General features: G+C 47.7%; 1 protein-coding gene across 4 annotated transcripts in view; it reads right to left on the bottom strand.

Moving 5' to 3' along the window:
* Positions 1–22,582, bottom strand: part of LOC115343582 (limbic system associated membrane protein) — a 1,014,959-nt gene that overhangs the window by 301,288 nt on the left and 691,089 nt on the right. For 2 of the 4 annotated variants that reach the window (XM_030019709.2, XM_030019710.2), the window contains exon 2: positions 8,250–8,328. In XM_030019709.2, coding sequence (XP_029875569.1) covers positions 8,250–8,328 — 79 coding nt within the window. Of the gene's footprint in view, positions 1–8,249; positions 8,906–22,582 lie in introns of those variants that run through there. The other 2 variants (XM_030019708.2, XM_030019711.2) reach the window with 2 other exon arrangements.

The following is a 22,582-nucleotide window of genomic DNA, read 5'->3' as shown; positions in this document are numbered from 1 at the left end:
CCTAGCAAAAACAGGCTGCTGTAAGATTGATTGGTTGGGTGCAGAGTTTAAAGGTAATTTTCTCTTGTCACATGCACATAAATTATTGTGGCTCAAGCTGCGATCAGCTCCACGTCTCACTTGTTCGACTGCTTTTATGCCTGGGCTCTGATGAGGGGTCATAAGAACCACGTCCAGTGCTCCCCAAGCAGCATCCTATACAAATATATATCAAGAGCACCACAGGCATACGCACAAAGTTAGTGTCTGGGTGGGGTGGGGGGACGAAGGGGCACACGTCTGCAAATCTGTACAGCCAGGGACTTCCAGCTGCACAAGTTGCGGCTAGAGCCTCGTTTGCTGATCTATGAACCTGTTTAAAATGTTCTGTCCGTGAACGCCAGGGCAAGGAAAACTCATCCACTCAGATTATTCACAAGGGGGAGAGAAAAAAAGACGCACATGCACACACACAAAGGAAGCACAGCTGCAGCCAAAGTGAATTCATTTTTAACATTCATGAAAATATTCACAGAACACTTCAGTGCTATTTGCCTAAATTTTGCTGTTTGGAGTAAACACTTGAGCCAGCGCAGGCTCTATGTTCTAGGCGCAATACCGCATCGGGGATTAGGGGTGGCTCTTGGCTCCGAGTCACAGATTCACACTCCGTCCCCAAGAACACGTGGCCCCCTTCTTTTAAGGCACAGACTCACAGCCTGGCACCGCATAGTTCCCGACTCTCGGGTCGTTGCAAAAAGACTTTGCAAGTACCCGCAGCCATCACGTTCCCCATCCCTCGCAACCTTATGCAACAAAGGCACACGTGCTCCGCCAAATTTAAACACAAAACCAACAGCAAACAATGACAGCTCTGGCGAGCGCCTGGTCTGGGGGGAACAGACCCCTTTCCCCCCTCTGCTTCCCCCTCCCTCGCCTCAACTCATCCCCTTCATCGGTTTCTTTCCCTGAGCGTCCTAAGGAGCTCGCACAAGGGAAAAACGCTACGGCGCACAAGGGAGACTCAGCTGAAGCCCTGAAGACAAGAGCTGTGTGCGTTGTCTCTTTCTCCTCCATAAATACAGCTGAGACGACAACTGGATAATTGGCTAAGTGCCTGTCAGCTTAATAACAGAGAGAGAGAGACACAGGGAGGGAGAGGGAGAGATTTGTATTTACTATTCAAAGTCATGGATGCTGCCTGCCAGTGGATTTCAACATGGGTTTTGTTTGCACGGCGAGGCACAAAAAGTGAATGGACACGCAGCTCTGAGTCACGGTCTCCCTCGCCCGGCCTCGCGTGGGGGTGGACAACCAGCCTGGGATGGAGGAGTGAGAAAGCAGAGCGTTGAGGTAGCTGCTACCCGCATACCTTTCCCTCCCCCTTGTAAATCCAGTGCTCTTCTAGGAACCCATCTAAAGGAGAGCACCTGCGAAGAGAAACCACTCGGGCACGTTTCACCTCTCAGAGGAGGGCGGGAGGGAAGGGAGTATTGGGCAAATCTACCACGGTGTTAACCACTGAGCCTCAGAAGAGGAAGATGCAATATTCTGTTTGCTCGCTGCTTCTTCCCTTAACATCCGGAGCAACTGAGGCACCGTGAATCTAAGGACACTTCCAGCATTAGAGATGATTACCAAGGCCCAGGAGTCAGAAAAAGCCACACAGATCTCCAAGCAAGCAGTCTGCTATCCTGTCCGTGGGATGCTCGCAACTTCGCCGAGTATACAAACATTTGTACAACTACACAGGAGAAAACACTTTCCATTTTTAAGCGGGAGCAAACGTAGGGAAACATATTTATTCGCGCACAGGCACACGCAAGCACGCACACCCCAAACCACATGCAGATGTGTTATTGCAAAGTATCTGTTGAACTCCGGCCCAGTCTGAGCAGGCTTAATTCCATCGAGTTAGCTCTGACCAAAAACGCCCAACCCCAGTGAAGTCCGTCGAGCTGCGGCAGGGCTATTTCTCCTCTCTTTGCACGGGGCCGAGCGCAGCGGGCGCGCTCTGGGGTCACAGCCAGCCTCTCCCGCACAACCCAGTTGCTCCTAATAAAAATCTGCAGAAATGTACATGCACGGGGGAGATATTCAGCCTCACAGTAAGGCTGTCGAAGCCCTGCCGCTGCATCAGCAGCAAGCTGTGGCCCCGCAGGTCTGTCAGAATCAGATGCCTGTGGGTCTGGATATAAAAGGGCAGGTACGTGTAATATATATTTTGAAAACTTATAGTTATGAGATGGCACATTCCAGTAACTGCGAGCTATTTTAAGACTGGGTCTTTCCTCATGACCTGCTGGGAAGGGGAGCAGAGTGGAAGAGATTCTGAGACACTCCAGGTAACACATACTACTATATAAATTTTAATGCCAACTAAGTAGGAAAACATATGGTACTTAGCTGCAAACTGAAGTGTGTGTGCAGACTCAGGGGAGGAGGTTAAAGCCATACAGTCTGATACTGTCTCTCCTCCTCCATCTTTCTGAATGCAAATTATACATACAGTGTTATTAAACATACATAATTTCACCAAAGAAAGAGCCTTTCCTTTTCTAATTTCCATTCCACATTTGCTCGTGATGGGTTAGTCCCACTTTGCAGAAGACGCGGTATCGCAAAGGCCCTGCTCACTACTGGGCACACCACATATAAATATTGTGTGTGTATAAGGAGAGATGCTAATCGCCAGCCTCTGACCATATACGTACTGCAGCTTCCTTTATCATATGCATGCATACGCACTCACACATCTATGTATGCATGTGTGCCTTCATATAATGGCACCATCTGCTGCCAGACCTGGAAGTTTTGCAACATCATCTGTTACTACATTTATACGTTTGGGGTTTTTTTTTTTAACTTTTTTTTTTTTTTCTCCAAGGGAAGTATCAGCCGAGCACAGCCCCTTTCGCACAGATCCCAACATACCCTCTCTCGACACACGTCCGCTAGATTTGATAACGAAGGCTTTGTATAGACTGGAGAAAAAGAAGAGCATTCGGGACTTGTAGCCGATACCGGCGCAGATGAGGACGCGCTAGGGAAACCTCATTTGTCGCATTTGCTGGGTTGCCGCGTGGCTGAGCCGAAAGGCAACCCAAGCTAATGGATAGGTCGCTAGGCTGGGTACGCCCGAGCCCTGCTGTGCAACCCTGGGCGAGTCCCTTCACCTCCGGGTGCCTCCTGCCCACCCCCGGCCTCTGCCCGTCCCTGCGGAAGAGGGGATCTCCCTTACCCTGTGCTCGCGCGGCACTTAATATTAAGGGTGCCTCAACTTAGCGGTGGCCTTTAAGCGCCACAACAATACTACTAATAATCAAGGTTACAATTTTACTGCCAAGACTGTATTATTATGTAGCATTATACCTTTGAACGTGCCTATTCTCGTTTCTAGCAAAGGGCTCAGCTCAGTGCTCCCTGTTACAAATCATATGCTAATTGTAAGGGTAATCTGAAGAGCTTTTACTTTTCTTTTAAAATGACCGTATAGGGCATAAACTTTGTTGTGATGCTGCGACGCTACTCTGCCTGAGCTGCCTTTGTCCTCTAGCACAGCTCCACGTGTAGGATATCAGCAAAATACTAGGAGGCCAAGAACAGAGCTTGCATTAATCGCTTATATTGCAGGATTACATCAACAGTGCTGTCGTTACTGCTGGTAATTTGATTCTAGCCCATCCTTCGACACACGTAACTCGAACAAACTAAGTACCCATTAGGATGGAAGTTCCTAAACGTGCTATCAGCCTGAAACTTCATATTATTTAAAAATACCTGGTAAAAATGGAAATTGCACACTCAGTTCAATGTTGGTTTTCATCAGTGCATCAGCATCAGATTGATTTAATTCTTGATGAAAAGTTGATGCTTGGAAAAACTCAGGAACGCTGAGCCAAATTCTGGCCTTGGCGAGATCCCAGTTCTCCAACAGGGGCTGAGCATCATCTGAGCAGCGCTCAGCAGCTTAAGCCCTGTATGAGTCACTTGTACCTCTTTATTAGCAGTCCCTGGGAATCTGCCCCAAAGACAAATGCGGTATTTTTGGCAGCGCCCTTGGGCTTTGGTGAATTTGTACCGGTATAACTGAGCGGATGGGAATGGGGATGTGACCCATTTTGGTTCCAGCTAGTGATGAGCTCCATTTCAGAAGTCATTACAGGACTACTAAAAGCCCTGGGCAACCTGCGAGTCCCACCGACGCCCTCCGAATAGTGCTTTAAAGGCACTTCGGGGTGAGCTTGAGCTGCTGCGATGGTTCCCGAGAGAGCTGATCTCTCCCCCTGACGTGCTGTACAGGCACCTGATCCCACAGCGTGGACTCCGTTGCTATTTTGCTTCTAACCCATCTTAAGGGCCAAACAGAACGCAGAGGCACAGTTTGCGGCCCTTCACTACTGCGCGTATCCCGGCTCAGCCAACGTCCTCCTATTTCTCATCCCGTCCCTCGGCTGAAAGCGCGTACCAAAGCACAGGGTCCCTGCCTTTGCTCACCCAACACTCCCATAGCAAGTGAGGTGGGAAGGGATGCTGGAGGCAGGCAAACAGAAGGAAGATTTGGGGTTGGGGCTTGTTTTTCTTTTCCCGTTTTAATTAGTTTGGGGGGATATTTTGTGTGTTTATTGTTTGGAGATTCTTTTTTTTTTTTTCCTAACGTCAAGCAGGGAAGTTGCATACAAAACCTGACAACCTCATGACTGTGATCTCGCAAGTGAAACATTGGCAGGAATTGTAGCACACGGCTCCTTCTCAATACTGAAAATAAGGTTCAGTGTCCTTCTTTGCTTGCTGAAGACAGAGTTAAAAAAGGAAACCTTAGTAAGTCTGACAGGCTCTCTGATATACAGTGTCATCTTTGAAACATCCTGCTCTCTTTTCTTGGCTGTAGCTGGCCAAACACCAGAAACTCTGCTCAGCCCTTCTTACCTGTTGCAGCTTTCAGACCCCTCCTCTCTTTTCAGCCTTGCTCCAAGGAGCGGATCATTACCCTTTTCCCTGTGGATAGTCTATCACAAGCTATTTTTATTCTCTCTCTCTGCAATTCCCTGACTAACTTGCCCATGCCAAATACTCACTAAAAGTCATCAACCTTCAGCAAGGCCAACAAATGAATCAAATCTGCTGCCAGGTATTTAGGAGATGAGCCAATAGAGTTAGGAACATTTTTTAAAAGTCCATAGCAAGGGAATATTTTAAATGCCATAGCTTTAAAAAGTCATATCCAAACTTCTCAGAATAATTCTATTCTGAGTAACAAGCTGTAGATGAAGCTCCAGAGGAGTGGCTTCTTTTAGGAACATTAGGGCTTATCATAAACTATTTTTCTCCACTTCATAGATCAGTCCACCCACCCATTCTTCCACCAACAAGCGTAACACTACACATAAATGTATAAGGCCCCAAAGGAGAAGAGTCATTCAGAATACCCTGTCCTCGGTGCTTTGCTGAATGACTTGCACCGCAATTTACACGAACAGAATGTTTTTAGTTATCTTATCGCTATGTACATTGCTTTTATTTCTGTCCAACTACGTATCATTTTTTTCTCCCTCCTACATTTTCATTTCCCTTCAAGCTACAGGATGGAGCTACTGGGCACTGGTAAACCACCGCTGCACGCTCCCTCTTCCCTCTGAAGTAGATGCATAGCAAAGATAGGTGATATGATCTCTGTATAGAAATCTCTTACTTATCTCTCTATGGAGGTAAAGATCTGCTCTGAGCACCGTCAGTATAGATCATCTAATGGTTTTTCCCCATCTAGCTCTTCCCCTTGCGTTGTCACTAGTGGATCTATAGGCAGGGAGAGCGAGATGCTGGGAGTTTTTCAAACACAAGGCTGTCTTAAAGGGAGTAATGTTTTGGAGCGGCAGGGACAGCGGCTTGCTGTCAAGGGGGAAGCTAGCAAACCAACCCCTGCTTTAAAAGTGAGGGACTGAAATGTCATCCTGCAGGACCTAAAGCATACGGGACAGAGGGAAATCTCATCCCTTCCAGCCCCACATGGCAGTCCTGCCTCCCAGTACAGCCTGGCTTCTGCCTCTCCTCTGAAGGAGGGACTGATAAACATCCCAGAAACCTGGGGCTGATCCCAGGGAAAGGGAGGGGAGACACCTGCCCTTCCTGGGAAACGTGAAAAGCATACAGCCAGCCAGCTCTGCTTAAAGAGCTTAGGAAGGAGGTTGAGGGAGGGAGAGCCTGTGCGCTGGCCAGAGTCACTCCCGACAGAAACGCAGCCTGCCGGGAACACCGTATTGCTCGGGGCAAGCAGTTACATGGCCGGGTGGTGTGCTGCTCCTGCAAACTGTGTCACTTGGCACACATCTGGCTGACACAGCTGGATCACCTCACTCAGGTGTTTTGTTTTAGTGCCTGACATAACACTGGCAAGCCACACGCTCCACAGGCAAACACCGAAACCGCTCTCCCATGCAGCCCCGATGAGCTTGCTGACGAATGCTTTACACGCAGCACATGCGGGCACCATCTCCACCATCCGCTCAGCCCTCTCTGCTGCAAATGCAGCTTTAGCACACAGTGTCTAGATAAACTCAAAAGCTTCAAGGTTAAGTGGGAAATAGAAATCCAGTGACCCCTGTCTGGGCAAGTGAGCTTAATGACTTGTCTGCTGCTGTATGTACCACACATATGCCAGCAAACACCTGCCTGAGCAGCCCCTCCAAAATAAATGATTGATGGAAGTGATTTGCCTTCAAAAATGGTATAAGTCAGCTGGGAGTCCCGCTAAAAAAGGGTTAATGGGATATATGAATCACTAGTGAGTGGAAGGGAGAGGAGAGAAGCTGGGAGTCAGAGGCAACACTCCTTGTTAGGTGTTTACCATGTCGCATCTAAACCCCTTCCATTGCATATGCAAGGCAGATGAATTACTCTGTAAATCCTATTACTCCATGTGGATAAATCTTACATGCGAGTTAACAAGTCTGGAGAGCTGGGGAATGGAAGCTGCTGAACGGATGTTCCAGGATCAAAACAACCCAGCACACGGGAGCTGAGAGAAGCGATACGCATACACACGCACACACACACACACACACACACATCCCTCTTCTAGCATCCTTCTTCCCTGATCCCATCTTGCTAGCTCACATACCCCTCTATCATTAAATGGGAGGGAAGCAGGACACAGGGGATCACGTAGCAGACCACTCGGTGACATCTAGAAGGATTTATTTCAGAGGAAGAGAAAGAAAACTTTGCTGCTGCTGTTAGTTTTGCTAGGGGATTGCTCCCTTGATGCTTCAGGGTTTGTGCACTATCAGCTCCTCATACAGATTACAGACTTATTTTAAATTACGTCCAGTAGTTTTATAGCCATAATACACAGCGTGTGCACACACTCACACGCACAGGATGTTCCTTCAGCAGGGAAGTGACTGCAGGTAAGTTGAGCAAGGCAGAATTTGAAAAAGAAACCCCAGAGAAAAAGATGACTGCATCTCAGCTATTTGGGACGCTCCTAACTGAAAGCCCAAGTAGGCTCAGAACTACCTTTAGAAAACCTGCACGACGAATACAGAAATGTAACACTCAATACTGCCAGTGAACAAGGCTTCATGTGCAAAGACACCCTCATCACAACCACTCGGACACACGCAGGCACAGCACACACCCGCCTACTTAGCCCTGCAAAGAAACCAACACAGTGAACGAGAGACAAGCTTCGTAAATGTTGGGAGCTCTTACACCATTTTTTCACCAGCCTTTTCAACTACTGTATCCATCTCCCCTCCCTACAGGGCAGAAAGATAAATAAATAGAATTAAAAGCCAGAGTTTCCCAAAAGAACTTGCCCGAGAGTTCTGGCAGCACCAGGGATAAAGTTTTTGCATAGGTACAAAAAGAAGTATGGGAAGATCAATGGAACATCTGGCAAGCACAGCTGGATCCCTTTTCAATTTCTCTATTGATACTGCAGGGCTGGTGGAAAATGTACGTTCACGAGAGCTGGTTAATGCAAACAGATCTTTCCCCGCTGAAATTCTTTTGATCCAGAGCACTACACAGAGGAGAGTGGTGGCTAGAAGTGTTCAAAAGCTTTGCGGTTTTGGGTTTTTTTTTTACATTAAAGCAGAAACACACACGCAGAGCTTGTTTGTAGCAGCTGCTGCTACTGCAGTTGGAGAGGTAAAACAACACACACTCTCACAGAGGCATAGACACACGAATCCGTATCGCATCACATGTGTACGTTGCATACAGAGAAACACACGCGTAGAAAAGGAAAAGTTGGCAAAATGCCCTACCTGAGGATGGCTGTGTCCCCCTGCCTCACGGTGATGTTATCGGTACCTCGGGTAAAATCCACGCTGCGGACTGGCAGCCCTGTAGGGAGAAGGCAAAGCAATCTCAGTAGGACCAGCGGTAATTGTTTCCGATCAGGCTGAGCCCTTGCTACCATGGCTGGTCTCGTCGAGTTTCGCTGTCTGTACTTGGCTCTCTCACTGCGTGTGCGTGTGGATAGATGTAGAAAGAAAAACAATAAGAATAATGTACAACTCTCGCTCTGATCGACAGCCCCAGAAAGGGGAGGTGATTTCACAGTCCTTCTTAGCTGCCACTTTCTCTTGCTCTTTTCAGTCTCTTGCTGGCTTCTTCCCCCCCCCCCCTTGCCTTTTTTTTTTTAAGGCTTTCCAAAAAAAGTCTTAGCACAACCTTCAATCAAAAAAAGAAAAAAAAAAAAGACAAGAGGAAAAAAGTCAGCTAGCAAAACAATTCAAAAATAATAACAATTAAGTCGACCCGTTTGGAGTGATGGAGAGAGGTGGAGGGGAAAAAAAAAAAAAAAAAAAAAAAAGGAAAAGGAACAAGACGAGTCCTGTGCCGCCGGGCTGGGCGAGCGGATGGTCCTGCTCCAGTGCTCGGCTGTGCAGCCTCCCAGCCCCGAGCTCCCTTCCTAACCCACTTTCCCAGGCGGAGCGAGGGAGGGAGGGAGAGAAGAGGGAGGAGGGAAGGAGGGAGGGAGGGAGGCAGCCTCACTCGTGAGACGGCAGCTCGGCACCACGGCGGCGGCAGCGAGGGCGGGAGGGACCCCCGAGCCGCGCTTCCCGTCCTTCTCCCGCGGCCGCAGCCCGGCCCCCCCGTCCACCCCCCCCACTCCAGCCGGGGGTAAATGGCTGCGGCCGGGCCGGACCGCGGTGGGGAAGGGGAGGTGGTGGGGGGGCACTGCAGCAGGGAGAGGGGGGATGTGAAGGGCTGAGGGGAGCCCCGAGGGGGCTGGAAAGGGGAGGAGGGAGAGGCAGAAGGGGATGGGAGAGGAGGGGGGGGGGGGGGGAGCGGGGAATTGGAAGCAGAGGCAGAGCGGGAAGCGGAGAGGGGAAAGCAGGAGCAGCCGGGAGAGAGGCACAGGGAGCGGGGCAGAGAGGATGGGGGATGATACGGCCAATATTCACAAGAGAAAACATGGGGCGGTGGGGGCAAAGAAGCTGTTTCCACTTTTGGCCACAACTTGCCATTGGAGCCTGAAGCCCCAAGCTAGCCGCTTTACAGAGCGGCATTCTTGGCCGCTGCCTCCGCAGCCTCAAACCTTGCTTTCCCCCCCCCCCCCCTCAGACTTTCCTCTCCCCAGATAAACACTTGTCCATCCCTCCCTCCGCCTCCTTCCCACCTCTCCCCCCTCCTTTCCCAGCCTTTGAGGGATGGACGGCGGACAATGGTGGTATTGAGCTGCCCGCAGTGTGAATACTCGGCCTGTCCTCCCCCAGTGCCAGCGCCCGCAGCTGAGCCCCGAGCCCGGCAGCACCGCTGCCCACCCGGGCCCGCTCCCACATACCAGCACCAGCCCAGGAGAAGGGAGATTAAATTAATGGAGAGGAATAAGCCGTATGTTTTACTGCTGATGCCTGCCTGCCGTTCTCCCAGCTCTGCTCTCCTCTGCCTGCAGGAGGGATGGGGAAAGCTGCGCGTAGGGATGGAGGAGGAAGCAAAGAGGGAAGGGGTGGGTTGGGGTGGCAGAGAAGCAGGGTGTAAAAGATAAAGCTGAGGGAAGCTCCGCTGCGAGTTGCTGTCCTGGGTGGTCACAGCGCTGCTACCTGCATGTGCAGGAAGGGAGAAAACGGGTCTTGGACGCTGCCTGCTTCACCTGGAGCCTTACGGGGATACAGCGGACCCAAACTGGAGAGACGTACCAAATGGTTCCGTGTCATACAAGTGGCCGCACGGGCTGGGATCAAAGGTCCCTCTAACCCTGGGTCCTGTCTCAGAGCGCAGCCTCAAGCCAATGCCTAGGGAAGTGCAGAGGCACAAGGCAAGCCTGCAGCGGTACTGCCCCAGGGCACTTCTCTCATTTCCAGTGATTTGTGGCTAAGGCATGTCCCCAGCCAGTGGCAGTGTCTTTGTAGTTAATGGCCCTCGATTGATTTTCTTCTTCCAGGAATGTATGGAAAGGCCGTGCTGTCTATGAGTACTTAAACAATCCCTGCATGTGTTAAAGGCCCACAAATTAAGGGCTAAGGTCACGACACTGCTGCTCCAGTGCCAGGCATGCAGCGGCAAGAGAGACGACTGCTTTGTATTCAAGCCAAGGAGTGAGCCAATTCAGACATTTCCCCTGCAGGAGACTTGGGGAGGATGGCACCAGAGAGGGGGAGCAACGAGAAGTAGCTAAGGGGTTAATCCGCACGCTGGATGTTCCCAAGCTACTGCAGAGAGAGATTTCACCTGACAAGGGTATCGCTCTGAAGCCGACCATGCTGCAGATAGACTAGTAGCCACCGCTCTAGGGCTATGGACAGCACAAAGTACAGAGAGATGCCCTCAGACTGCTGGCATGCCAGACGATGGGCATCACCAAGAGGAAACCTCTGCACTCTTGTGACAGAGTTCAAGTACAGCGAAAAGACCCGGTCCCATATGAAGTTACAGATGATAGAAACGCACCCCTCTCGCGAGTCAGAGTGTTGCAGGGATCCTTTTTGCAAGGGTCTCCCACATATGTTTCATCTACATTTAATAAGAGCTATTGTATGTTAATTAAATGCCAGTGGAGTAAGGAAAACATATTTGTCGAAGATTAACTATTATGCAATGCAAGAAGCATCTGCCACCCAACTGCTAGAGCTCACTAAATATTTCCTTATCTCAGAGTATTTACTTAGGAGGCAATAACTATCCAGTTAAATCTAAATTTAATGCTTAGTTAAATATAGTTCATGGAAAGTGGCACCAATATGTTTTACACAGAGAACGACAGAGGGGGGTTCGGGGAGGGAGAAAGAAGGAATCCTGTCCCCAGACTCCGGTAACACCCCGACTTGAGGTGGGACCGCATGTGGCCGTGCCTCCCTACAAAGTGGGGCACGTCACAGCAGACTCGGAGGCACCTCTCTGCTGAGATGGAAGTACAGGGGAAATCTTCATCTTCTTCAGCATTTATACAATCCTCATTAGAACCACCGTAGCATAGCTATTTAATAATAATAATCATAATAAACAGAGAGATGAGGACAAAATTCCCTTGAGGGTCTTGTAAACCTTGGGAAAAAACAAAACAAAACCAAAACCTAAAGCTGATAGGTCTTATTTGCTTTTAGAAGTGTAGAGAAGCAAAAGGAAGGGGTTGCCTGGGTATAAAAGGCCAAACAAGCAGGAATCACACAAATCCTAGGAGAGAGCCTCCTGAGTAAAATAAATAATGTTATTTTTGTACGTGTTCCCAGAAGAAATAACTCTCTGGACCCATCTCCCCCTGCTGGAAGCAGATAACGAAACAGCAGGTCTGCTTTCTAACTTTCCTACCTTCTGAAAACTTGAGGAAAAATTCAGGTAAACAATCAGGGCGCAGACACCACAAATCCATACTGCCACCTTTTAATGCCATTTACCAATATTCCTGGTAGGTGCAGGACTGGCAGGGCCAGCCCGACTGACCACATTTTGTCACTATGCGGTTCGGGAATGGATGGGGCAGCATGAGCCCAGCCCTACGGGTACCACATCACCCTCCTCCAATGCAAAACCCTCACACCCGGTTCAAAGGGAACATGGCCTAGAGCAACACCCTTTGATGAGCGCAGGCTGTACAGCACCACTAAAGACATGACAGAAGCCCTCAGATGACAAGTTTAGGAAGGCGTCTGTGTTTGCACGCTATGGGTGCGGGATGGCTCTGCATGGAAGCTGGAAGGAAAACAGCAGCACAAGCGGACACAGCCTGGCTTAGCCTTACTCTCCCTGGCTTTGAGGGAAACGTGCTGAAGACATCACAGTCTGGGCATCTAAGCCAGCCAAAGGAGAAACCCTCCACGCTGGCCCTGGACAGGCAGCCTCTGCCGAGATACGCAGTGCCGAGATGCTCTGGGACTGGTACTCGGGTCACCTCTGCCTACACGCGTGGCAGCTCAGTTTTACAGATACTCAGGGACTGACGCTGTGAAAGCCTGAAGTGCCATCTGCTTTTCATGGAGAGCCAACAGACACTGAAAGCATGGACTCTGGCCACCAATAGGGATGGGGTTTTTTTTGCATTTGAGGTGGCTAAAAGCAAAGAGCAATCCATGGAAACTTCACAAAATGCCAACTGCAGCAGCCATCTGTATGATGTGGATGGCTGCCCTCTAGGAGCTGAAATGAGGCTCATCGGCTCACGCCACAAACAGCCACAAAATGGCAACTGTTGTCACTTGACTTTCATTCGCTACCAACCGTACCAGAACTGGTGACTTGTTCCCAAATATTGCTGCATTTGGGGAAAAGACATTTCTGAAAAAAATACAAAAAGACAACCGCTCACACAAGTCTCCAGACCCTTTCACGACCAACACGATTGTTTTAAGGGGAGCGCATAACTGCTCTGCCAGCAGAGTCCAAGCATCTAGGGACTTTATTCAGGGTATTTGCAACGATGAGCGAAAACGTATGATGTTTTGTGAGCTATAACGTGTTTAGTCAAGATACACTGCTGTCCTCAGCAGCAGAGCCTGCTCAAAGCTTCTCAGCCATGCAAGGAAAATGCAATTTTGTTGCATTGGCAGAGGAGTTATGGAGAGGAACAGGGAAGAGCCAAAGGGGTTTCAGCACATGGGGAGGAAGATTAAGGGACCGTGGCAGGGGAGTGGTGATCTCGCCTTCCTCTCTTCCTTCCTATACCTGCAGCTCCTACATGCACACATTTCTAGCCTGCTGTGTAAGGGCAGCATCCCACTCCAATTTATTAAGCAGCTACGTTTCACTCTCCTTTGGTTCCTGGGATATAGGGAGCCACAGGAGTAGAAGAGGAGGAGGAAAGGCAGGGCGAGGAGAGAGGTGGAAAATCCTTTGAATGCAGCAGGTGCCTCTAGAGGCAGACTGAGGAGGAGGAGGTGGGCTTTCCCTGGTAAATGCCCTTCTCCTCAGACTCCAAGAGAGAGTTCCCGTAGGTCACGCTCTGCCCGCTCCTTCAGCTACACCTGCCTGATAAAGGGGCCTCCATCCATACCAGGCCAGAGTCTGCTGGAAAGAGCGGAGAAATAATTTCCATGAGTCAACTGAAAAGAAGAAAGTCTGCTAAGGACAGGATGCTGCCTACCAAACTTGATCCTGTGCCGACTGGAACATCAATGCCTCTTACTCATATCCCCAAGGCACTTACGGAAGACACGTTACAAGGAAAAATTCTGCAGTTTGAGAAAGATGTATGTGTATGATGGCCCTAATACTAGAAGTAACCGTTCCAGCGTGTGCTTTATTTTAAGAAAGATATGTTTTTTATGAATATTTTGCAAGTCTATAAATTAAACTGGCTTTTGATGCTGAAAATCAGAGCCAGCTTAGGCCTGAGACTCCAGACATGTAATGCAACAAGACCAAGCTTCCTCTGAAGTAAGGACCTCATTAGGTAGAAGGATTTACTACATCGAGAACACCCAGATAGGTCATAACTGTGGATGATACTATGCATGCACAACACCTCTTTCTAAGTGCGGTCACCGAGCTGTAACGGAACTTCCTCCTGTACAAGAATAATAGCTGATTTTCACCAATTTGTAACCTTGTTACTATGCAATCGATCTAGTTTCACCATTGATCAGCTTGGTGTGGACAATTTAGAGGCCAAGGGCCAGGTTCTTAATTGCTGTAAGCTGACATATCACCACCGCTGTCAAAAGATCTATGCTGACTTCCACCAGCTAAACACGAGGCCTTGGGTTTTGAAGTTCATCTACTTCTCTGCTGTGTGGGTAGAAAACTGCGTTACCACCTTTGAAAAAAGAAAACCTTGTTTGACTGGATAAAGAGATTTTGTGCTCTGACTTTTCAGAAAGTTTCACCTTTAGTTAAAGACCAAATCTGAAGCTTGGGCAGGAGGAAAATAGCAGCCTGAAGATGCCTTTTTTTTCAGCAGGATACGACCAAGTGGGATTAAAGAATTAGCACTGCAATTGGTTTGTGGCCTTAATTACTGACTGTTAACCGCAGCAAGTGTTTGTGGAACTACAAAGTCATTGGCAACAGATCCTTCCTACCTGAGAGGGACGAGAAACAGAGAGCACTTCCCTTTTCGTTAAAACAAAAGTTGCCCTTCCAGCCTTACAAATGCAACAAGCATAAAAGCCATCAGTAGCATCGAGAGCGTGGCGCTGCCTTTTCCCCTGAAAGATCACATATCATTAACGACTTCCTTACCGACACCTCAGAACTGGGCTCTGCAGCTGCTGTTTGTCAGAGGGTGTCAAATCACTTCGAAATCACGGGAGGCCACACCGCTCAGCGACTGCTGCTGCGTGGCAGGGAGCCCAGCCTCCTGCCATCTCCCAGCTGAGTCAGCAGCCCCGGTGGGAAACTGCGTGACCTGTTCTCCCAAGGAAGGCCGGCTCACGGCATCGGAAGCAGGGAAGGAGCTGATCCCAGTTCTGATGTTTTGCTCGGGGACAAGGTGTTACGTTGACCTGTGTTTTCCAAATGTGGCTATAGGAGTTAGGCATGCAAATCTAGACAAGCAGTCCATACCTCCCACTGAGAACAGCTTCAAGATCTCTTTTCTTTTTATATTTGGGAGTGAAATCATTGCTTCGCCAATGTCAAGTAACACTCGATGAGTCAGGCAGAGCCAGGGTTCAACCCTACAGGTCTTTCAAGAATTCACTTCGCATAGGAAGGCAATAGCGGTCTCTGCTTAAACCTATTATCCCCCCAAAAACTTTCCTCCCAAGGCTGGTGAATATTTACGGCCCTCAACACAATTAGGATTGACTTCACAGAAGGAGGCTAGAAGAGTCAACACTCCTTCCCAACACACAAGCAGAGAGATGACCCAGAGGTTGGGATGTTCTAGGAGGACTTGGGAGATATCCAGTCCCAATTTCCTCAGTGAATTTGGGTAAATCACTTAATGAGGCATTCACAAAGGCGTAAAAAGCTAATCTCCCTTAGGCTCCCTCTGCCCTCAGAGAGATAATCTTCTCTTGAGGGCACTTCAGACCAGATGCCTAATTTAGCTGTTTAAAATTGTCCTGTCTCTCAGGGCGTGTCAAAGTTTCCAGCTACATAGCAGAGATCCTAACATACCCTTAGTTTCCAATAGTATTCAAAGGATACAGCACCAAAGACTGCAGGGTGATCTGACACTACAATACAGAAAGCCCCTGCAAGACAGAATCTACAGAACACGCCAGGCGTGATCTATTTCTAACGTACTCATTAACAGGCCCCAAAACAACTGCCTGGCAGTTGCAAGGGATGTTAGGATCGCTGCAGACAGGAATTCTGTACAAGTAAGAAGTGATCAAACCCGTTCTGCTGAGCCTTGCTGCATATTCGATGACCTGCTCTGGCATGGAGTTCTCAATGCAATGCTAATGGATGAGAATAATCATTCTGACAGTGATGATTCGGAAGAGAGCTCCAAAGTCTTGCTGAAATGATACATGCTACACATTCATCATCACCAGAGAATTAATTTTATTGTGAAGAATAGAGTGCGGCAGGCTGTTGTGCTGCGCATTTTCTTGTCCATTACAGAAGCTCCAACATAGCTTTTATGAAACTTAAACTGAGGCCTTCAGCGAGACAAGAAAGATTCTCAAGATTTGTGATGCTATCAGGAGACCAGGCACTGTCAGAAAGCCTCACGCGCAACAAGCTGAGAGAGAAATTTGTATGCAGAAATTTGGAGAAGGGTCCCTTTGAAACTATGACCTGCCTGAATTCAAGCTTCTGAAAACGTTTCCAATCATTTCTCTGCATTCAGGTCTGAAAATGAGGAAAACACATCTTTAACACGTCCAGATTCTCAAGATGACAAGCCAGGAGAACTGTCTCACAGATGCAGGCTCAGTTAATACCGTTCTTACAGGCTATAGGTCAGGGACATCTCTGCATCAGCATTTGGAGTTAGTGCCTGCCTACCCTTTCAACATATACTTTCTACTGTTTCAGCTTTTCTTCTCCCCTTTCCCACACTACCTCTCTGCTCCTTTCTCCAAACTCCTCACCCTGGTATTTTCAAGCTTCTCTCCCTTTTCCTAGGCTGCTCCCATGCCCCGTTTCTGCCAGGCATGGTCATATTCATACATTGTGAAGCTAGGAGGGACTTCTCAGATCATCGTGTCCAGCTGCCTGCCCCAAGCCACAGAAACTCGCCCACTTCTTCTGGCAAGAAGCTACAACCAGCGGGTCAGCCAGAACACCTTGTTAAAGAAAGGCTCTCAGCTTTGTTTTAGGCAGGCCCAACTGCAGAGATCTACCCTACGTCAGTGGGTTTAATGATTAATTACCACTGCAGTTTAAGAATTTTTCATGTTGTTTTAAGCACAAATGTTCTTTCCTTTATCATCCAGCCACTGAATCGAATCATGCTTTTGTCTGCTTAGATTAAATGGTCATCCGTTGTTACATACCACCTCCTCGAAAAATTATGTTGTACCTGTTTGAGCCTCACTTTGTACCACTTTTGTTCCTAGTCCAATACTTTGCCACAAATGCCCAACACCTGGTGCCAGAGAGGGAAATGGGTTGTTTTCAGCAGCCTCTAAGAGAGCCGGCAGATACCAGATTAATAGCGCTGGGGTGGGGATGAGGCCAGATAGCACAGAAGTAGGGCCAGGAGTGGGAATTTTAGGTCCAAGTCTAAGCATGGGTTAGGGGGAAGTAGGAGTTGGGGGGAACTATAGAGGACCTGCCTACCAAGAGGTGCAGGAATAAAGTAGCTTCTCAGGGAGAGGAAGCATTTTGCTGGAGGCGATTCCAGCAGCTGGTTCTGTCAGACAGGACCGAGGAGCCTCCGGCATGGTCCTGTGCTCGGATGCGGGAGCAGTGGAGCTGTACGGCCTCTGGGCTTCAGTGCTTGCAGCAGAACCCCGTCTCAGAACCACCCCGCTTCAGTCTCATCCCAACTCATGTTTAAGCCAACTTGGATAAGGCGAAACAAACCTGAGCGCGGACATACTTGCAAACTGCTCAAATGAAGCGATACCTATCAGAAAAAAGCACTATCTCTAAAGGGACAGAAATTCTTCTCTGAACCGCTGCTTGCAACACTGCTAAGGCTGGGCTGGATGAGGGATGCACACATCCTGAAACGGCTCCTTAAGGCAGAGGTCTGGGGGGGGGGCATTTATAAAAGCTTCCAGGCAAGAGGGAGAATAGGCAGGTGTTCTCCTGGAGGGGTGTAAAATCTCTGTGGGAGCTTGACCTGTCAGAGCCAGGCTCAGGCCCTGAAGTGCCAGCAAACAGCCCCCCCTCTACTGACAATTTACTCAGCTCCAGCAACCTGTTAGATTCAGCAGCTTGTGGGGCTTTATGAAACAAAGAGCGATAACCCGAATGGGAACGGAAGCATTGCTTCCTGTGAAACCCCTGGGGATTTGTGCATAGTCCTGGTCTTCGGCGACACTTCATTGCCTTCCTAATTTTTATACCACACGCCAGTATTTTTTGAATAATGTAATGAGCCTGCTAGCTTCTTCCAGCAGGCAGAGATCAGGGAAGGACAAAGAGCAGGTTGGTCAGAGCACCCTAGCAGCTGGCTGAACAAAGGCAGGGGATGTGAAAAAAAATCACTACGGTTGGATCAGACAAGAGCAGGGTAACAAACAAACAAAAAAGCCTAAAGAAAACCTTTGATGATGAGATGGAGCTCTGAGTAGGGCTCTTCTACACTTCATTGCTTACCCTCTGATACAGGAATGGACTGGAAGATGAACCCCAGATACCAGACCTATAGCACTTGTGGGTGAGGCTACCTTGAGTGTCCTCAGGGAATATCTATCACCGATTGCTTTTTAGTCAAAGTCATTGTCCATAAGAGCTTTTCACCCTGTTCTTTCTGTCTGCAAGGAATCATCCTGTGTTTGCCAGACATAAGTGGGAATCCGGGGAGGGGGGAACTGATTTTGTGAAATGGAGGGCTTTGAGTCACTTGAGCATCTGCTTCTGAGGTTTTTGTAGGACAACCACTTTCACATACAGTCATGAGAAAGAACGGTAAAAATGGTTTACCAGAGCCGCTTTTCGGCTGGTGAGCGTATAGCATGAAGGAGCTATCAGGAAGCCTTTTTACAAGCCTGGGATGATAAAAAGCTGCTGCCAAATGCAGGGAGTTACCTGCCCAAGCAAGCCCTTGCAACCTACTGATTTGATGGGGGTCTGAGGGAGAAGGAGCCTGAAGCTCAAAGACTTTTCCCATTCAAGTTGTCTATCAGTGTCTGAAAAGTCAAAGGCGATCCTGACAGGCAGAAGCCCCTTGGACGAATCCTGGCCCCAGTACAGTCAAGTAGAGCTTTGCCACCGATTTCAGTGGGGCTACAATTTCACTTCTTGAGTCTACCTCTCACCCTCATTCCCTGTAAATTCCTCTTGGCTGGAGAATGAGCGCAACACAAAGAACAAAGCAAACGTGGAAATTAAGCCATACCTTCAAATTCACATCCATTTAACTGAATTACAACAATTTTCCAGTAAGCTTATTGCTCATCAAAGTGAGGAACAAACAGTTAATCTGACTGGCCTCAGACAGACCCAGCATAAGAAAATTAAGTGTAAATTTCTCCTGCTCCCAGCTCTGTCAGGACACCCCTGTTCTGTCCATCAACATGCCCTGGTATTCCTGCCCACTCTCCCCATCTGCTGATGTAGCTAAGTCCTGAAAAGAAGAAGCTGCTATTGCCCATCAATTTTTAATGTAGCAAGGAAAAGGCTGCAGGAAGAAGAATATTTGGTGGCATTTACTCCCTATGATCAAAGCCATTTCATGTCTCTTGTGTGATATTATTAGAACACAATACAAAGTGAAAGCAGCGTTCAGACTAAGGTCCCTATACAAGAAACACTTTCTGCAGAGGAGAACGCAAGAACCAGTGCCAGCAGGAAGCCCATATTCTTACAGCATCTTTCTGCCCATGCCTATCTGCAGGGAATTACATGACAGGAAGAGCCAAGCAGGTACTTTAAGTCCAGTCCCCTCTTCTCACGAGCACAGTGTTCAATGGGACATCCCCACTCACCTCCGAATGCTTCCCAACACCCTAAGGCACTTGTATGGCCAGCAGTAAGACCCAAGTCTAAAGAGATAAGACGCCCCAGAAATAACTGTATTTTAGGTCTCTGCTGTCGCTGGTATTTGTTAAATAAAACTCCCGGGGATGACAGGAAAAAGACTATATATCAAAAGGAAAAGTCAGCTGCTAATAGGAGTAGGGTGCAGCTAACTCTAGGTTCTCCTGTTCCCAAACCCAGCAATTACTTCTGTACTGACTGCGTGCTTGCGACACACCAAGCAACTACCCGAGAGAACGTAACGCCAGAGAGAGACCTGACATGACCTGTCTCTGTTCTATCACCAGCTGGGCCAATCCTCCAGCACCAAGAGGCAGACGAAGGCCACACAGGAAGATCTGTTAAGCACCCAGAGAAGAGAAAGGGAATTTTTAGCTAGCAGGAAAGAGGATAGTGGGGTTTAAACAGATTTGGCTCTCTGGAAGTCTGGATTAATTCCAGACCTTTCCTTTTCTTCCCTGTACTAAAGGACATAACGGAGTACACACACCAATACAAGTTTCTGAAAAGCTTCTTCCTCTGGCTTCAGACAAACTCTCTGCATACCCCTGACAAACATGGGCATACGAGAATATTTCCCTGGGAAACATCTACACTAGCTGAATATGCTGTAATTACAAATGGCGACGTCTTATGACCATCAGTCAAACAACAATAAAACTCAGACACCAAGAGGCCAAACTGATCAAACTCCTAGCCGTGAGCAACGTATCCCATGCAGATCACCCCCACTGTTGTTCGAGACCTTCTGAAACAAACCTGGTAAGTGTTTGATGAGCGCTTCATGAAAAGCCAATGCCTTGTTCACATTATACCTCTGATAGCGTTCAGGACGCATTGCTCATACCAACTGTCATTTTCAGCCTCTGTTCCATGGCTGAAAGACTGAGATATCTGTGAGCAAGGGTCCAGGTTCAACAAGCAGCAGGGATACCTGTGCAAAAATATTTTCCCATCGAGTCACACTGCTGATACAAGACTCTTGACTGCTCGCTGTAAACCATCATACCAACACATTTGCACTAATATCACAAAACCAAAGTCATGGGAACCGCAACTGAAGTTGAAGTGAAATTTAAGCATTTTGGTAAACATAATGTCTGTGACTGAATGCTGTCATGCAGATGTTTACAGAGGTAACAGAAAGCCTCTGAATAGCCCCTGCTGCTTTTACGTTCTTCCGAGCTGGGCTCTGATGAGGGCTCTGTACTGGACAGCTCTTTCTATGCCACCGTGCAAATGAAGCACTGTTGATTGAAGCAGAGAAAGACCATGAACAGTCAAAAGTGTCCAGAGAAAACTGCAAGAAATAAACACTTCACATATAATGTGGTTGCACTCACTCAAAGCTTTGCAATGAGAAAGCTCCATGAAGCAGAAGTTCTGTTTATACACAGGAAAATGGGAATACGTTATGGCTTAAATCTTTGGACTGAAAAGGTGGTTTGCTTTTACTGGCACAGAGAATTGCACAAAGGATTTAGGTTTCACACAGGGTGAACTCTCCCCACGCCACAACAGAGCTGCGGGTGATGTACCAGGCACTGCAAGTCCATAAGGAAAGAAACTCTGGTGAAGCAGAGGCAGGGTACAGTCCTCTGGGGAAAGGGTCATAGGACACCATCACGCTCTGCGTGCGTGTGTGTGTGAGCGAATCAAATGAGACTGGCATACGCGATATTCCAACCTACTGGAATGACTGAATAGGAAAAAGATAAAGTTTTAAGTTCTGTGGTCTTTTTGTCAGGGAATAATGCTTACAACAAGAAGGCCTTGACTCTGTGTAAGCACTGCTCAGCAATAACTAAAACATCCCTGAATTATCAACCCTGTTTTCAGCACAAATCCAAACCACAGCCCCATACTAGCTACTATGAAAAAAAGTCAGCCCAGACAGAAAGGGCAGAAAAACCCTGTTTCATCTGGAGATCAAGCCTTCCTTATCATTTCCAGTATGATTCTCAAGCTTTCGAAAGATCTCCTCACTCCCAGGAGCCAAGCTTAAAACACACTGTTTGAGCAGTGCCTCGGCCAGGGTAGAGTCAATGTCTTGATGACTGGGGAACATGCAATGTACTTCTAGTTTACTAGATGTATTCAAGTCGCAACAGAAAGATTCAAGATGTCACCAATATTGGACAGATGACCCTTAGCTCTGCACTCAAGAGCTTTTACGACGTGAAGCCGGGGTCCGTTGTTTCTAGTTCCTGTAATATCTTTCCATAAAGCTGCCAAGTGTTTGGATAGCTGTATGGGAGATGGATGGGGTTGAGTATACAGAGAGAAATTCTTTGTGATTGGAATATGATTATCGAGCTAATGAAGCTCTAAAGGCAAATCTAAAAAGGATGCGCAAGCTGCTCAACTTTGTCCAATTCCCTGAATCCAACAGTTCAGGATAACTTTCCCCAGCAGGTTATAGCTCTCCTCTTCCTTAACTATTTTGCCAGTGTGGAAGAGATTGCCAAATTCTAGCATCCCCCTGAGAGACGCAAAGCTGTTTGGATGACTCATCTGGCAACCACAGCAGCTAAGTCACATTAATACTAAGTCAGAATAGAAAACTTTGGAAAATTAAGGTAGAGGGAAATAAAGTTTAAGACTAGTAAGTGTTTCAGAAAAAAAACCCCAAAGCACTCAAGTATTATTTGTAGATTCTCTCCTTTTGTCTTAGACCAGCCAGAGAAATGATTAATGCTTTCTGATTTTTTCTTAACAACACTTGGAATATAAGCAATGAGAAATAAAGAAGAAAAAACAATGTAAAAAAAAAAAAAATTTCTTCATATTCCCTCATCAGACCTTCTCAAAAGGAAGTAGAGGAAGCCCACAGTAAGACTTCTACTCGTCAAAAGAAGGGAAAACTCCAACTGGAGACTGCATTTAGGATTTTAACTTGGTATAGATGTTCTTTTAAGAAAATTACTCTTACTTGCCCTGTCCATAGTGGGATTTAGGAAGTGCAAAGAACAAGTATTTAACTAGCTAACGTGTATTAACAGCTTAGCACAAATAAGGCAGTATGCTTCCATGATGTATTAAAAGACAGTTAAACCTTAGGCTACTTCTTGCCATTATGCTTAACATGTTAAAACCATACTGCCTTGTT

This window comes from Aquila chrysaetos, chromosome 7 (assembly GCF_900496995.4).
Source record: "Aquila chrysaetos chrysaetos chromosome 7, bAquChr1.4, whole genome shotgun sequence".
Classification (NCBI taxonomy): Eukaryota; Metazoa; Chordata; class Aves; order Accipitriformes; family Accipitridae; genus Aquila; species Aquila chrysaetos.
The sequence above is the reverse complement of the archived record's forward strand: the minus strand, read 5'-3'. Positions and strand labels throughout refer to the sequence as shown.